Source organism: Malus domestica, chromosome 08 (assembly GCF_042453785.1).
Source record: "Malus domestica chromosome 08, GDT2T_hap1".
Lineage (NCBI taxonomy): Eukaryota > Viridiplantae > Streptophyta > Magnoliopsida > Rosales > Rosaceae > Malus > Malus domestica.
In genome coordinates, this window is record NC_091668.1 from 4,608,197 (window position 1) to 4,625,655 (window position 17,459).

Below are 17,459 nucleotides of genomic sequence, written 5' to 3' on the forward strand. Positions count from 1 at the left end.
AGGAGCCGAATTCGGATGGTAAGGCCAGTGGGTAAAGGTGCGATTAAGGTGAGGAGTGATGACTGAGAGGAATGACGACTGGTGTGGGTAGATTCAGGATTCATGCGACGGATGTGGGAGGAGAGACAAATCGGCGAGGAGATACTGAGGTGAGGTGAGGTGAGGTTTTAGGTCTGAAGTTGAGAGACCGAGAGAGAGAGAGCGAGAGAGCGTCAGACACGGGTTGGGGGGTTGATAACTTTGATTTACATGCAACGGCTGAGATTAAATGTTAACATAATTCAACGGCTATTAAAATTCTAATTATATATTTAAAAATTAAATAATATATATGTATATTTTTCAGTTCGGTTTGGGAATACCGAAATCCCAAAAACGTGAGACCGATTCCCGTACCGAAATTTTGGGAATTTTTCGGTTTGGGAAATTTCGGTTCGGGAATTTTTCGGTTTGGGAATATTTCGGTTCGGTTTCGGGAAAATTTCGGTTCGGTTTGGTATTTTTGGGATTTTTTTCCAGCCCTATTTGTGGCTGTCGGATCGACTGAATTAAAGAAGATAAAATGATAAAAATTAACAAATGATGTGTGAGAAGTAAAAAGAGACCTGTGAATACCACATCCGATTTCATAATTCAGGAATCAGACTCCTACGCTTTCCCAAAAATCGCATCTTTCATCTTCCTCTCGCGGATACAGCAATGGCGGACAAACCCAGCCGAGCTCTGGTTCTGTACGGAGATGGGTCGGCCCGGTTCGTCGACCCGTCACATACCCATCTCCACTCTCTAGCTTCCAAAGCTTCCTGTGGATTCTTGAGCCTCCCCATTGCCCCTCCCTCAGGTTTTCACTCTCCATCTCTTTCTGTGCAAATTCTTATCTTTGAATAATAGATACAGTAATTGTCATTATTAAGAAATAATCCCAATTGATTTCTTATTAAACACTAATTAAAAACGTAGTTAATCATGGATTTTAGCTTTGCTTTTGTGGGTTTAATCAAGTTTGTTAATTTTTCAAGTGCTGAAGTTTTCTAGGCAGTTAGAACTTAGAACCCTATATGTATTTACCCAATTGGTAAAATTTGATTGGCCATGCGTTGCCGTGGAAGTTTGTTTTTACTGATTTTTTTGTTCAAGTTATTTTGGCATCCTTTTTTTACTGCTTTTTCAGCACTGTGATTTACTTGAGTTTAGATTGCAGAAAGCGAGGGTGAGAGAATAGTTAGAGAGTTTGCAGTGCTGGATGCGTATGAAGAAGAAAGAGGGAAGAAATCCGTGATTCCCATATCAGAAAGGTACTACAATTTTCGGTTTTTGCAATGTTTCGAAAACCTTGGCGCAACGGAAAGGTTGCTCCCTTGTGACCGAAATATCATGAGATCAAGTCGTGGAAATAGCCTCTTTGCAAATCAAGAATAAGGCCACGTACGACAGATATTTCCCCTGATCCTCGCAAAGCAGGGAGCCTTGTTGGCTTGGGGTCGCCCTTTTGGGTTGTTGCGAAAAGTTATTAACTTTCGATAACCCAATGTCAAATAGTTAATAAGTTGTGTCTTTTATAATGCTTCAGGTTCATGGGGATGAAAGCTGCTATATTTACAAACAATTCAAGTTTGAAATCTTTTGGTACCAAACTTGGTCTCAGTGTGTTCCAAATTGACGGTTTTCTTAAAAACAGTCCAACCGGTGCTGAACGGCCAGTTGATTTCGGGGCATCTGAATTACTTCAGCTGCTTGGATTTCAAGAAGGGAAGGCAGCAGAGTCGAGTCAGTATGAATTGGTTTTTGTTCATGTTGGGGCTGGTGAGGTGGAATATCTCAATGCTTTGGTTGGTGGTATATCACAAATAGACCAGACTGGATCTGAGGTCAGTTCCCGCTTGCACTTGTCTGTTGTGTTGAGCTATGGGAAGGTCTCAGAAAACGAAGATACCAACTTGTCAGTCTCGATTAGAAGAGATGATGAAAACTCTAATCTTTCGAAGCTCGTTCCTCGTCAAAGTTACACCGTGAAAGGAGAGAATCCTCGGGAGGATGTTAGGTGAGTGAAGACTTAGTGGTTTCTTGCTCCATTCGATATACCTTATAACTCCAGCATTCTTTGTGTGAACAGGGACCATTGCCCGATGTTAATTGCTCAGCGGCAATATGCCGTGACCCGCAAGGACATGGCCGAGACATTCTCGTTTAAAGACTTCAAGGAGGTACAGTTTAGCTTATCAGATGTTGAGTCTACTACATGACAATGCTGGATTTCGTAAGGGATTTTTACTGATAACTAGCTTTCGATTGTCCGGTTATATTCCCACGTCGAGTTCAAAGATTTCGGATTTCACTTAACTAGAATGGCTTAGTGCATTTTTACAAATGAATTCTGAAACTTGTTCTTTTCCGGCAGCGTGGTGGAAATCTTGTAATACCGGCAGATAGGTTTCTGCACGAAGTGGCCTTTAAGCTCTGGAAGGCCCCCAAGTACGGAGCATGAGATGAAGAGCAGAGAAGGCATACCAGACGGTGCATGAGTTCCTTCACATAAGCACGGAAGATAAACCGGAGGGTCAGAGCTTGCCGTTGCTCGTCTCAAATGCTGCCCCGGTGTTTTTCAAAGCAACTCTTAACTGCGCCTTGCCTTACCGGACTCTACGTGTAATAAGACCAGTCTGTATGTGACCTAAAACTGGATGATGTTTCGATCGCCCCACAGCCAAAAGGGGCACGATGATGTATGTGACGTAAAATTAGAGAATTTTATTGCTTTGAAGCAGGGGTTACACAATTTGATGAAAGCCGAGTTTATAGTTGTTCATCTGGCAAATAGACCAGTTATGAACGTCCACTCAAGTTCAACTTCCATCACCTAAAGAACTGCAACAAATACATTGTTTTCCATAACCTGAAGTCCATAAAAAGAACCTAACACTCCCCAAACACGGGTTTCCTGACTCGTTCGGAAATCACAACTCGAGCATGTCACACACTGCACAAAGTCGATAAGCTGTCTAAATCATTCATCTACAATTGTATAAATCGACCCAGTCGACGTCAGAAGCGTTATTCACAAAAAAACATTTAGCAAAATTGCATCAGGAACTAGAGACATGCAGAGGAAAATTACCCCAAAACATCCTGCTTACTCTCTTAAACTTTTCGACATTGTGACGGTAGGAACTAGCACTCCAGCAAGGTCTTGAAACAATAACTGCCCAGTATAAACCATACCAGAAGGAGGAGCGAGAAGGAGAAAAGCGCAACAACGAATAGCCATCCGACCATGGCAACACCCAGAGCGAGCACCAATACAAAAGGGAGGAATGACCTCAAGACGGATGTGGCACCAACCCAATGCCCCTTGAGCAGTACTAAGCCTGCCACGTTGATCATGTTCCAACTCATTGATCCGCCATAGCACAGCCGATTGAGACAGTTCGCTACAAATGAATGGCTGTTGCAAGTGAAGAGGTTGTAGGTTTTGTGTTCAAAGTACCGCGAACTTGACTGCAAGGCATCATCCCACGTTAATGCAGTCCCAAACTCTGAATGATTGTACCCATGCTTGCAAGTGTGGCTACCCAGATTTGCGGCAAAACAACACTGTAAGCAACAACCAAAAAGACGGTAAGAAAACAAGATTTGCCAACATCTCGTAACTGTTGGTTCATCTAGCTCGGAAAGGGCAAAAAAAATTGAAGTTTAGAGTGAAACAGATCATATAAAGCGTTCCTATAAATGCGTCTTGCGACCTCATAAGCATTGTTCTTCACGCATCGATTGACAGACAATGGGACAAAAGATGCACTAAAATACTTACTGCAAACAAGTTAAGACCAAACTAACGAATATACTTAAGAGTGCGACCGTGAGTTCACAGGAATTAAGGGAGCCAGGAGAACAACACGACACATTACCTGTTTTCGATCAATTTGGAGATATCTGGCAACGGCACCAAATGCAAAGTCATCAACATTCACAAAATTGGAACCAGAAAAATCTAAAATAGCTCCATCCTCCCTGCAAATGCCAACATGTCCGATGAATGGTGCCAACCAGGAGACTACCGGGAGAGGAGTCCAAACTATACAGCAGGGAAACTTTGCCTTCTTCGGATCAATTTCAGTGAGAGGCCACAGCTCATGCTCAATATTCTGCGTAGAGGTCAAATGCTCAATGTCATACGCTTCTTTCAGCTCCATCATAGGAAATCTAACGTGCCGCATAAACTTTGTTCAATCTTTTCTTTCAAAGCATCCCAAATGTCAAACTACACCTTCAGAATACTGATTCCATCTCCGAATACAATTAGCATATCAGTTCAATCTGCCAGTAAACGAAAACAAAGGCACCTTCAGGACAACATAAAGATTATCCAATCTAGGATGCACAAACTAAAAATTGGAAAGCACTAGGCACAAAAGATTAAAGATTATTTGGGATTATTAAGAACATTGTTAACTTCAATGGTTTGATCTTTTTTTTCTTTCATTTTTGACAATACGATATTCTATTCTAAACTACTCTAATTTACGACGAGAGGGGAATTCTAATTTGGATGCAAGGGGCGGGCGCCAACCGGCCTAACTCACACCTGCCAATAGTTTTGATCTTCTACTTCCTACAACATATATATTGCAGCCCAAAAAGCACCTAACTGCTTAAGTTTAGCTCAAAAAAATTGAAATATCAGCTTCCAAGAATGCAACTTTAAGCTGGGAATTTGCTAAACAGACAAATACCCAATTGGGGTTTCCATAAAATCTACTGAAACATTGAAAGAAAACAAGATCCAAACCACACAAAATGCATTTGGGTCGACAAAGGTTGGAGCTTTAAGCAAATATTTGTATGCCAACTGACCTGCAGAGGATTTCGATAGCTGGGCAGAAACTGAAGTCGGTGAGGGAACAAAGTAGAAGTTTTGAGAGGCAAGAACAACCTGAATAAATGGCTGAAATTTTTGATTTTTTAAATTAATTAATATTTGTTTTATGGACTTTTGATTTTCTTGTTTTGGGAAGGAAGGAAGGAGGATGATGAGGCAGAGGCAGGTGCATGAACCTCTCTGAGATTCATGCCCCCTGGGTGGGCTCCATCACCATCTCATTCATTTAATACTCTTCTTGCCTCTTTCCCATGTCTTTCTTTTTTTTAATATTTTACTACGATTTGATAGTATTATTTTTCACTTGAAAGTAAGAAGTTTTATATTTAAATTTCATGGATGACGAATTCGATATCAAATTAGGCTGCTTATTGTGTGGCTTTGCCGAACATCCCCTCCTCTTAGTGTAAAAATATCGATGTACTATGAAAAAATCTTTTTCTGTCATTGTCGCCGCATCGCTTGATAGAAACGGTGCCGTTGTTTTTGATGTTCAAGTCTGTTAACTGTAACCTACTTCTTCATACTAAACCCTGCCAAAGCTAGTTATAAAGGATTTTATTTCATAGTAATATTACTTGTTGTGTTCAGTGTTTAAAATATAGATATAGATAAAAATATCAATATGTAAATTTATGAAAAACGTGATATATTGATATCGGATGTCTTCAGCGGGAAATTATGAAAATTTACAATGGGTAGTTATATCAACTCATTGGTATTTAGTTGAAATTTCTCCAGATTTTTTTTTTAAAGTTTGGAATCTTCAATGAGTTCAGACAAATTATGTAGCGAATCAGGTAAATATCATTGATATTTATTTATTTTCCTGTATCTTACCAATATAAAGTGGAGTTTGCATTTCGCACCCTATTTTTTTATCGATTCTTAATTTTTCAGATATTTCAACAAAAATATCAGTAAGTTTGTGGATATTTTGAACACTGGTTACACTACACCCCTTTTATGTATGGGCCCTAGGGTTATGTTAATTATTCGTTTTTCAGTAAATAAGAAATTGTCGCGTCAATTTGGATCCAAAAGTTGATATCTTTAGTATTATTTTTTATTTTGTAAGTGGACAAATTGGCGATCACAAGAGGCAATTAAGGGTTAACATGTATGAGTTAGATTATCTAAACAACATGTTAATGAAAACCTTTTTTACGAATCAAAAGAAGATGAAAAGACATTTTTGTCTTTTATAACAACAACAAAGTTAAAGACAATAACGTAATTTTACAAAACAAAATTTTGCTATTATTTGTTTAAACCTCACCTATATGTGATTTTATCATCTTTAATTTTGAAAAAAAAAAAACAAAAACAAACCTCTCTCCCTATGGTCTAAAATATCCATAATATCCCGATATTTCCATCGAAATTTCCGTATTTTTGGTCTACCGATATTTCCGATATCATCGATATTTTAGACCTTGCTAAGTCACTCATGTATCTTACCATGCAATGTATAAAGTGTAAAATATTGTACTAATTCATTATATATAAATGATTATGGTGTGTTTAAACTTCTTTCATTAATTACTACATATTTTCTACACTCACAATATTTGCCAGCTTGCTATATAATCAACTTAAATCAGTTATATCTATCATGCAATGCATTTCCTTCCAATTTTTGTGATAAACTAATAGATAATTGACTAAATAAATATCCTGCAAAGTTTCAATAAAAATTTCCAAGTTTTTCTTATAATTTCTGTGGTTTTTATTCAATTTTTATTGATATCGATAATATCCCGATATTTCCATCGAAATTTTCGTGTTTTTGAACTATCGATATTTCCGATATCATCGATATTTTATACCCCTCCCTCCCCACTCTCTACCACTCTTATTCAATTTAAAAAAACAAAAATAAAAAATTTCACACATACTTTGTATGTAGGCAGATACTAATAAATAATAATCGAAACCCTTCATTTTGTTGTACTTTATCTTGAGGTCTCCCTCATCCATCTCTCCTCAGGACCAGCCCTGTTATCGACTCCATCCGAACCCTAACTTTATTTGAAGAATGTGATGGTCATATAGTCGATGTTGTATAACTTTTGGAAGACAATGTATGGCACTTCATGATTGCATGATGCAACAACTCGAGCACCACCACCATCATCGGCCGTACAATTTTGACTATTGTGTTTTGAGAGCATTGAAGCAGGCTGGCTGGGAGGGCAATGCTCTGGGATTGGTGATTTGTAACCATCGACATTGAGGTTGGCACCGACACTAGAAACTAGAAACTAGAGGAAGAGAAGAGAGAGACTCAGTTTCGTACCCAAACTTTGATTTGTCTGATACTTTGATTCTTTCATTAGACTTTTGGTCAAGTTTTTCGTTAAGTTATAACATGACATAGTTTTGGCTGATCATATTTGTCAAGAATTAGCACTAGACACGGTGTCTTGGATTTACAAGAGAATCTCTAATCCACATCTTTTAGAAATTCTTGAGTGCGAACGACTAGACAACGTAACAGTTTGACCACGCAAATACCATATTATGGGCCATATACAGGTATCCAGAGTCCAGAGTGATAAAGTCCTCCATGTAGACACCTTTGAGTGCCCATGGGGTTCAGCGAGATGGTCATGGACTCATCGAACTGCTCTCGTTGAAAATATTTTGTTACTTACAAGTAAGAAGTCTTTCGTTTTAGCAGACAAATCAGAATTTGAAATGTACATAAAAACTTCTCTTTGTGATTTTAACGAGACATTTTGATATGTGTCAAAGATTTACAATTTATATCATTACTATGTACAGCACGGGGATTAATTCTACATCATTGCGTAGACAGTATATATATATATACACATAGACATGTTGCGTATTTCGCAATGCAGTTTTTCAGTGAGAATTAGGGAAGACCAGGTTCACCGCAAAAGGCGTCAGGCTCGAACGATCTCGCAGAATCATCGTTGTAAACTCCGGGTATAACCCTATTCCCGGCTTCTTCAATTTGGCCTCCGTCAAGGGAAACGAGGAGAAGAACACATGAAAGTATCGACGCTGCAAGAAATACGAGTGTAGTCTTTAATCTGCTCAGCACTGGCTTGACCTGTCGAACAAAATCAAGGCAACTGAGTAAGTCACAATAATCGATCGCCCTGCAATCCAAAACAACTGCCCCAGTCATTTTACTTGCTGAAAAGAACCAGCCAGTCCATTTCTTTTCGAAAGGATGCGAAAAAAAATGATGACTCGACAAGCCATTTCGCGAGTTGAATGAGAACTACGGGCACATTTGGTACCATGTTCCACCCTCTCGAGAGACTTGTAAGTTCACCAAACAGCGATGACATTAGTCCAATTTTGATTGAAACAGTCCAGTCCAAGTCGAACGGCCAACGAGCCCTACAAGTTATGATCTTTATTTTCTTTTGAATATGATCACTTCAGAGTTCATGAGCCTTTCACTTGGACAGACACAGAAACATAAAAAAATCTCCCCTAATTTCATATAATTGACAAGGATCTTAGCATCCAACTGCAAAACAATGAAATTACACTATCTGTTCGATATCAATCACTCACAGAGAACGAACCGAGTAGCCGATCCCGGGCCAAAACTTCAGCAGTCTTCACCCACATCTGCTTAGAAAAAAAGTCTCTGTGAGGCCATAACTTTGCAATACCAAACTTCAAACTCCCAAAACAAATTCCTTGTCCAAGTCCAAGATGATACATAACATGGGCGACCCAAGTAAAAAGGCTCCCCGCGACAGTAGGGGAACGTGTATCGCAGGCCTTACCCTTGCTTTGCAAAGAGGCTGTTTCCACGACTCTTAACCTTTCGCTCACAAAGGAGCAACCTTTCCGTTGCTTTTAAACCGTTCAACTCGCTCATCTCCTCTGCTATCACAAATTAATTCTTACAATTAAATTAAACCTTAAATTAAAGTCATGTACCTGACCATCATACCATCCAGTCTCTTCATCTGCAACAATAATTAATTAAATTAAAATTTGAATTTCCGCAGCAATAAAATAATAAAAATTTAAAACCCAATTGAAACAGAGGAATTACATTCAACGGTGGCGCTGAGTAGTCTATTGCCGACGTAAGCCCAACCCAGGTACATCCTCACGACGGCGAGAGTGACCACCAAAAACCCACTTGAAACCGCGTACAGGGACTGCCTCAGTGGGTCCGATTGGGGCCCACCCAGGGCGCCGAAGGAGGCGACCGGGAGGCCGACGAGGAGAGCGAAAGAGGACCCGGTTGCGATCAGTCGAGAGCAGTACTCAACTAGGTCGCCGGCTGCCCAGGAGAAGGGGAAGGAGGCGGAGAGATTCTGGTACTCGTTTATCGGCTGCTGCTCCGGCGGAACAGGGCAGCCCGCCTCTGCTGGGCTGTTGCTTCCGCTTCTGAATGATGAAGATAGGGGTTTCTTGGGAATTCTATCGCGACGGCGGCTGCGGTGGAGTTCGGGTTTTTGGGCGGGAATTATTGGCCGGAGGAAGTTGGGGGTGGAGGGAAAGAAATGAGCCGTTGGGGGTGGAGGGAAAGAAATGTGAAGAACTGCAGAGGCCATGGTGGCGGCAACTGTGGCGATCTCTCTCTCTCTCTCTGTTGACTCTGTTCTGTTCCACTAGGACTCGTGCCCTCTATCTCAATCCAATTTACTCATATTTTCATAATATTTTATTTCTTGAAGTTTCCAAAATTAGAACTGTTATAGTGAAATATTCTTAAAAAAAAATTATCCAACACAACGGCAAAAATTGACGTTGATATTTGTAGCGTGAGCTTGTAAGCAAGTAAAGACAACCAAACGGAAGAAAAAAATAGATGAACGATTCATTATCACAAGACATTAGATCAAATTATGCGCATTCTAAATCTCAAGTTAATACGCGCTCCCAACATATGAATAGGATAGTACTTTGAAAAATAATAGCGAATCGATAATATCTACAACATATTTGTGTATCGAGGTGATACCAATATAATGAGAGTATCACTTTATATTTCAAGAACTATTTTAGAACCCTGCTATGATAATAAAACTCTTTTTCGAACAACAATAAAAGCGTTATTTTGAGAGCATTAACCCTCTCAATGAATTTTTTTTTATGTCTCTAATTGTATAATGACATGTGACATGCTGTTTTATGTTCCAATCATATTGAAAAATCTTTTCTGATTATTATCTCAAAAAATTTCCTTCTAAGAGTGAAAATGATCAACAACACTAGTGCCCAAGAAATTCTTTCTTCTTTCTTCTTCTTCCAAATGTATGTACTTTTTTCTTTCTTTTTTTGCACAATATCATATGCAGAGATCATATGTTTACAATTTTCCCAAATGAGATCTCCACACTAACACAATTAACAATTATTAGTTTCTTTCTTTCCCTTTTTTTTTGGTTCTTTTTTCTTTCCTACAACTGTTTACTAGAGACTGATCGAACATCTTCGACGGGGAACCTCCCCAACTGCCCCTTTTGCAGTATAAATTCACGGAGGATTTTCCCACTCTGTTCAGTATACTGGTTGTGCTGAGCTCCCACTTTGACTGAGCCAACACCTCCGAATCCGGCATCGAGAAAAAAATTACGCTGCTGCTGCCCTGGCTCTTCGAGACAAGGAGCAACTTCCGATTATTAACACGGTGGTCAGCTTTTTTTCTTTTGCTTTTGTGTTTTGGGTTATTCAGTCATTTGATTTGTAGAGTTTGTTCTTCCAACAAAACGTTGAAGGCGTCGCAGGCGGACCATGAGTTGCGAGAATGACGGCCGTAGATTTGGCTCTCTGCAAAACCAAGCAGTAATTAAAAGGAATTGAAGTTAGAGGAGTTGCCAAACCCAGTTACGGTACAAGTCAATGGAGTCCTAGAACTTACATTTGCCAACAGTCACGTATTATCTCGGCAACCACTGGATCAATGTCCTCTGGAATTTCAAGACGTCTGTTTTGGAATCCAACTGCTCCAACAACCTGCATCGGGTTCAAACCTTTCCATGGGATACAGCAAGTAGCCAGTTCCCATAAGATAACGCCAAAGCTGTACACATCACACCTGCAAGCAACACGCAAAGCTTATGAAAACCTCCAGAGAGAAAAAAAAATTCAAATTGCATCCACCTTCCGGCAAACTTACTTCTCATTAGCTGGTTCATTCCTCAAAACCTCCGGTGCCATCCATTCCGGCTGCAACCCAATAGTGTGATGAGTACATAAAACAAAAGGGTTCCATTTAAAAGATAACAGACTATAACTGGGTAGGATTGTATGAGAGGGCACGGATATTGTTTGAACATTCGCATTTAACAAATATTACCGTTCCAGCGGTAGACTTAGATGACAGATAAGTATGGTGCTTCGTACGCGACAACCCAAAGTCACAAACCTGCACCATAATATAACCAATATATTTGAGAAAAAGCAAATCAATTTTTCTCCCAACAATAGAGATATCAATCTAAGTTGGAAAAAATAATAATAAAACAAAAACGCATTATCATGGAATAACTTAAGAATGTAAGTTTTGGATTGAGTCGACCTTCACATTCCAATTCTTATCAACAAGGAGATTTGGAGACTTTAGGTCTCGATGCACAACAGTAGGATGGCTAGTATGCAGGTAATTCATTCCCTTGGCCTGCATAATTTTATGGAGCTCTGATTAAAAATCGAAAGGAAACCAGAAATAATGAAGAACTGCAAAATAAGAAATAAAAAAGTTTTTACCACATCAAGAGCCATTCGCATTCGCCTCCTTTCATCAAGTTGAGAATTGGGACGATGCAGCAATCTATATAAACTCCCCCTGTACACCAAGTGAATTGTGTGACAAGACGAGAATGAGATGAAAGAGATAATGGAACAGGGTTGTAATGTAGATGTCTAGTTTGTAAACGAATATGTTGCTCGAAAGGCCTATTAGTTGCTTAGTTATAGATTTACATCACGCATGCACATCCATGTATTTATTTTTTTGTATGATGCACATTACATCATGTTCATTCAACTTTCAGAATTATATAAAATCTGATAAATAAAAAAAAGGAAAGAAAACGAGTGATAAAGAAATTAACCTGGGAAGAAACTCTGTCAGGATAGAAAAATGTGGAGGGCGAGTAACTGCCCCCATAAAAAGGACAACATTGGGATGTCTAAGTCTCAACATAATTTCTACCTGCATGAACAAACGCCAAGAATCAATTAATACAAAACCAATGTATTTGAATTTTAGGCTCATAATACATTAATAAAATCATATATAAAAGTTAAGTATTGGCGCTTACTTCACATTTAAACTGAACTAATGCATCACCAGAAAAATCTTGATCTAAAAATTTTTTCACAGCTACTTCCTGTCATACAAAAAGTCAACACAGACCAATAAGCAATTTGTAATAATAGGACCCAATAGCAGACCATATTCCCGAATTATAATAACAAGTCTCATGCCGTGAACAACCAACATATGAAGCATTGATGTTCAGAAAAGTATCACACTTCAAAGTACAGACATCTCAACGAATTATTGACAAAATGTCGCTGTTTGAGAGAAATCATACAAGAAATTTGAGTGCTAGATATACAAAGAAAATCTGGGAAGATATAAGATAAATAATTGCTAGTGCTGGAAATAATACTTACAGTGCCATTCCAATCTGCATGGTATACCTCGCCATAGGAACCTACAATACCACAAATTATATTGAACCCGTTTTTACACAATATACCAAATTTAACCAACAGATGCGTGCTTACCAATGCCAATGCGTTCACCAATCTGAAGATCCTCCCATAGAATTTCCCACTCTGCCACTTCTCCCAGTGCTGGGTACCTCTCGTAGTGACTATCACAACTAGTACACAGGCCACTATTGCATGTGTCCATTGGTTTACTCACTGATTCTTTATCCTCGTTAAAAGCTTCTGAATTCATTTTTGGGGGATTAACAAGAACAGGATCCAAATTTTTAGCACTAATCTGGGTTGTTTCACTAGTTCCACCAGTATCTGAGGGAAGCAAAAACTTGTTTGTCGCTGATTCATTTCGTTGCTCAGCTAAATCCACAGAAGATTGTTTCAGCAGGTTATTAAAATTGGTGTTGCCCACTGCAGCAGAAGTTTGAGTCGATTGCTCGTTGCCTGATATTAATTGTACCAAATAATTATGAATCCCATCATCTACAAGTTTCCCATCTGCATTCATTTGACCAAGCAACTTGTCTTCATGCAGATATTGAGGATTCATATCTGAAAATAAATCTGCAGGAGGTGATGCACCACTTTCCAACAAGACAGCATGTAGTTTTTGTGCAAACTCTGGGTTCTTTGCTGCACTGATGACATACTTTGATACATTTTTCACCTTCCTTTTTTGCGCAGATGTGGCTTTTTCAGTTGTACCCGATGAACTTTCACATGATTTAGGAAGTGATATGAGGGGAATTCCCTTACCACTGCCAGAACTCTCCATTTGGTTTTCGTCAACAATGATTCTTCTATCATCATTTGTTTGAACTCCTGTATATGATGCTTCTTCTGACCGTGAGCTGCCAGCTCTAGAAACTCTGTCAAGATTGGGAGGAACTACTAACATTCCACTGCCCTCAGCTTGAGCCAAACACGCATCTTTGGGCATTTCGGTGGCATCTTGAAAGCTCCTTATTGCAAAGAAAGAATTTGGGAGCTGACTAGTGGGTACCTCGGCAGGAATCAGTGTCCCAGGTGCACCCATCAGATCAATAATATACTCACTGCACAGTGTAACAAACCCATTAATCATCATAAAATTCAGGACATCTTACGGACTGCACTAATTCACCTTAGCAAGATGAAAAATGTGCATGGAATTATAGGAGCAAAGCAACAAACAAGAGCATGCACCTTTAATTCTAACATCCATTACTTAAACATGATAGTAAATTCAAATCCAACAGCTTAAAATGAGAGGTGCATGCGAAATGAAAAGAACTGCAGAGAACATATCGCAAAGACATATCAATTTACCTTTTCCATGGGGACAAAAACAACATAATTCCTTTAAATCCAAGACTCCAAGAAACTTCATTAAGCAACATGTCTTGCAGAAATAACATCAGCAGTTTCAAGAAGAGAAAAATAGGTGTATGTTGAATTTTATTGTCCTACTTTAAATTGGTTCCTGTGTCTTATAGGAACAGCCAAGCACCCACAGTTTGTGGACAAAGACATTGGGTGTTCGGCAGCCCCAGAGTGGCCATTGAATGTTCAGACGCAAGGACACAGCTCTAACGTGTATGGATAGATTGTCATACTTCATTCTCATACCAAAGCAAGTCACATAAAAAACAACCTAGATAATAGTAAATATGTCTGGGTCTCTTGGTGTTAACAGATTTTGAACGATAATAGAGTGCCTCCTACGATATCGGAATCGGACACAGGTAATCTGTCTATTAAGCCTCTAGATTTTCCATTATAAGAAAAAGAGCTGTTCTAAAAAAAAGATAGTTGCTATAGATTGAGCTTGCAGGTCTCACCTATGGTGCTCTCCTTACCCATGGCACCCCCCACCACACCTGATAAACTGAAACCCTCATAAACACCGCCAGGGACTTCACCACTGTTATTTGAAATCCCAATTGACCAAGCATGACATTATGTAAAACTAACAATTCAGTGGCAAGCATAAGGCACAAAAATTGTCATCTAAAAGGGACTACATCACAAAATTTACATGCACCAAAGTTATCAGAAAACTATGCATAAAAAGAGAAATTTCGAGCTGGAGGCCACTACCTTGCACTATCAATTTTAATCAAATTTACAGCGCCATCATCAGTGCCAGTGTAGTAGCTACCTTTGACCAGCATACATGGAAGGTTTATCTTATCAGCCAGTACCTAGAACCAGAAATATGAAACATTAGCTACAGAAAAATTACCCACAAGGACAAGAAAACTTCACAAATCTTTTCCATAACATCAACTTTTTCCAATAGAAAAACAATAGGACGAGAGTCAGATTTTGAGAAAAATCAATTAATATGCTAGTAAGTTACATGGTGCACAATGTAGAAAGTAAGTTACGAAAACCACCACAACCTTAAAGAGCAGGGCCCTGTGGCGTGAAAGTCCAACATCAATAAGTCCGAGGGGAAGAATGATAGTTTTCATCGAACTCCGTAACTCATACCTTCTCACTTTCCACCTTCTCAAAATTTCATCAGCATCGGCAACTGGACCACCCATTCTATCAACAACAATGTCAGCAATTTTCTGAATTAAACCGCTTAAAAGGACACCATGTTGAGAAATCTGTGACTCTACAGATACAGCATATGCCCTTTTCTCAAGTTGTTGCAGATCAGGATCAACCAAACGGTTCACTAATATGACGTCATAATCAACATTGTCTGAAACAGATACAGCTCGAAGATCCACCAACAATGGCATCTTCCCTTGTCTAAGCAAATTTGAGGTCATTCCATACATGTCATAAAATCCATCGACAACCTTTTCATTATAATCTACAATATTGTGGCTCTGCAAGTTATAGATATGCAATTAGTTAAAAACCTAGAAGTAATTACAATTGACAATACTAAACAACAATATGCAACATAAAGTAATTTCAATATGAACCCAGCCGTTATCCTTGAACCGAATTTACCAATCTTACGACATTATTAGGTAACGAAACTAAGAAGCACCCACCTTACATAACTAACAGAATGATTCAACATGAAATTGTTACGAAAATGTCACTATAAGCAATACAAAACATTCCACAATTCAAGCTATCAATCACTAGTACCATCTCCCCCTAGCTAGAAAATGATCCCGAAAGAAAATGACAAACCATAGAAGCATAGAAATTGAGATCCTAAGTTCACAGAAAACCTAATTCATTCCAATTCGCACAGGCTAAGTCGTTAAATGCGAGAAAATTAAGAACCCTAGAAATATTTCTGTGAGAAAAACGTACCCAGTAGCGAAGCGAGAGCATGTCGCAGGGAGCTTGAGTGTCAGTGACAGTAGAAGCCGAGCAGCCGAGGCTAATCCGCTTAGCGGCGTCGATCTGAGCCGTCTCGGGGTCATCGCGCGAATCGGGATCCGAAGCGCTGATCGCCAGGGCCAACTGAACCTGAAACTCCTCCTCCAAGAAATTGAAATCCACGCCCCCGCCACTACCGCTGCCGCTACCGCTACGGCTAACACCACTCTCCCCCCCAGCCATCCGATCACTCACCGATTCGACGGCGGCGATTCTCCCCATTGTGGCGGAGCCCGTGGACGAGGCCGGAGAAGAAGCAAGCGGGTTGAGATCCGTGTTCGGACTCGTCACGGGTCGGGTCTCGGCGAGTCTCTGATGCTCATTGAGTCCGCCACCGATGTGAAGCTTTCGCAGTAGGTGCTTCATCTTCGACATCGATCATCAATGGAAATTCCGAAATCCTCCACTCTCTCTCTCTCTCTCTCTCTCCTTCCTGTCGACTCGACTGGATTAAACTACGCCCACTAGGAAACAAAGCAGATTCGCTTAACCTGCGCACCCTTCTTCGTCAAGCTACCACCACTTAGAGAGAGAGAGAGAGAAAGAGGAGAGAAAGAGGAGAGAGAGAGAGAGAGTTAAAAATTAACCGCCCACCCCTTCAAGCCATAAACAATTTTGCGACAATTTTTGTACTAATTTTTTTTTTATTCCCTAAGCCCCAAGTCAAGCGCAAGAACTCTCCCCTCTAGTGTGAGTCACACAATTTCTTACCATGGACTTCACTCGATCCTGACCGTTGATTGTGTGTGATGAGATTTGAATGTGGAGATGCTGGACATCCAACGGTTGGGATTGTGATGATTATGGCGGTGTTTTTATGGCTCTTGTGACCAAAAATGGCAATTGCTTTATGCAAGTGGACTTTATTCCATCTTATACGTTCATTCTTCAATTAGTGATAGAGACAGTAAGAAGATAAACATCTTTCCTTTTGTGTTGATCTTCTATTTATGAATAAGATATTATGCATTTAAGAAGTTGACAGACATAACACATACGTACTGAGAATGAGAATACGACAACTGTAAAGTATTTATTTTAATGGAGAGGTGAAACAAAACATAGAAAGAAGAAAAGTGGGACTCACCGCTATTTTTTTTATGTTGTGCGGTCTCGGTATTTTTATGATCAACATATCATATAATTCAAAACTTGACTGATGTAACACATGCATAATTGCATATTGAAAATACGACGAGTGTTTTTGTTTGGAAGGGAGGTGTAAGATAAAACATGTGTTGCGTTTATCGTGTATTTATTGAGTCAGTTATTATGCATTTAAGAAGCTGACATACGTAACACATGTGTACTAAAAATGAGAATACGACGACTGTAAAGTATTTGTTCAACTATTCTAAGATATTAGATGAGCTTTAGTGTTTACTTAAGTTTAATAATCTCTCTCACATTGTAGAGAAGATATTTAATATGGTAGCTCCCACTTTGCTTATGTGATTAGTGACCTCATTAAGAGACTCATTCTATAAATGGACTACTAAAAAAGCAAGGAGATGAAAAAGTTTTTGTTTGAAAGGGAGGTGTAAGATAAAACATGCGTTTA

At 39.3% G+C, this 17,459-nt stretch overlaps 4 protein-coding genes across 7 annotated transcripts; 1 reads left to right on the plus strand and 3 right to left on the minus strand.

Moving 5' to 3' along the window:
• The first annotated feature begins 601 nt into the window (after positions 1 to 601).
• On the plus strand, positions 602 to 2,786 carry LOC114826468 (uncharacterized). The gene is made up of 5 exons (XM_029106754.2): positions 602 to 841; positions 1,202 to 1,295; positions 1,571 to 2,041; positions 2,114 to 2,204; positions 2,399 to 2,786. Exons 1-5 carry the CDS (start codon positions 700 to 702, stop codon positions 2,483 to 2,485), a joined length of 885 nt encoding a protein of 294 aa, XP_028962587.2. The 5' UTR covers positions 602 to 699; the 3' UTR covers positions 2,486 to 2,786.
• Positions 2,729 to 5,074, minus strand: LOC114826469 (protein REVERSION-TO-ETHYLENE SENSITIVITY1-like). 3 transcript variants are annotated; one of them, XR_003775247.2, is made up of 4 exons: positions 4,852 to 5,074; positions 3,906 to 4,314; positions 3,116 to 3,591; positions 2,729 to 3,012 (listed from the first exon to the last, which is right to left on the minus strand). XR_003775247.2 is itself a non-coding variant. In XM_029106756.2 (3 exons), exons 2-3 carry the CDS (start codon positions 4,212 to 4,214, stop codon positions 3,169 to 3,171), a joined length of 732 nt encoding a protein of 243 aa, XP_028962589.1. In that variant the 5' UTR covers positions 4,215 to 4,314; positions 4,852 to 5,072; the 3' UTR covers positions 2,729 to 3,168. The 3 variants fall into 3 exon arrangements, 1 of the variants encoding a protein (XP_028962589.1); XR_003775248.2 differs by having other exon boundaries at positions 2,729 to 2,977; positions 4,852 to 5,072; XM_029106756.2 differs by having other exon boundaries at positions 2,729 to 3,591; positions 4,852 to 5,072.
• A 2,496-nt stretch (positions 5,075 to 7,570) lies between these two features.
• LOC114826470 (uncharacterized protein ycf36) lies at positions 7,571 to 9,784 on the minus strand. Of its 2 annotated transcripts, none has more exons than XM_029106760.2 (4): positions 8,928 to 9,784; positions 8,810 to 8,838; positions 8,446 to 8,491; positions 7,571 to 7,958 (listed from the first exon to the last, which is right to left on the minus strand). In XM_029106760.2, the coding sequence occupies exons 1-4, from the start codon at positions 9,433 to 9,435 to the stop codon at positions 7,870 to 7,872; spliced, it is 672 nt and encodes a 223-aa protein (XP_028962593.2). In that variant the 5' UTR covers positions 9,436 to 9,784; the 3' UTR covers positions 7,571 to 7,869. The 2 variants fall into 2 exon arrangements, with proteins under 2 accessions (XP_028962593.2, XP_028962591.2); XM_029106758.2 differs by having other exon boundaries at positions 8,435 to 8,491; positions 8,928 to 9,612.
• A 315-nt stretch (positions 9,785 to 10,099) lies between these two features.
• LOC103440855 (probable serine/threonine-protein kinase SIS8) lies at positions 10,100 to 16,532 on the minus strand. The gene is made up of 13 exons (XM_029106757.2): positions 15,830 to 16,532; positions 14,947 to 15,387; positions 14,642 to 14,745; positions 12,623 to 13,617; positions 12,509 to 12,549; positions 12,151 to 12,219; positions 11,941 to 12,041; positions 11,594 to 11,672; positions 11,406 to 11,504; positions 11,184 to 11,252; positions 11,004 to 11,053; positions 10,746 to 10,922; positions 10,100 to 10,654 (listed from the first exon to the last, which is right to left on the minus strand). The coding sequence occupies exons 1-13, from the start codon at positions 16,271 to 16,273 to the stop codon at positions 10,552 to 10,554; spliced, it is 2,772 nt and encodes a 923-aa protein (XP_028962590.2). The 5' UTR covers positions 16,274 to 16,532; the 3' UTR covers positions 10,100 to 10,551.
• Positions 16,533 to 17,459: the final 927 nt, after the last annotated feature.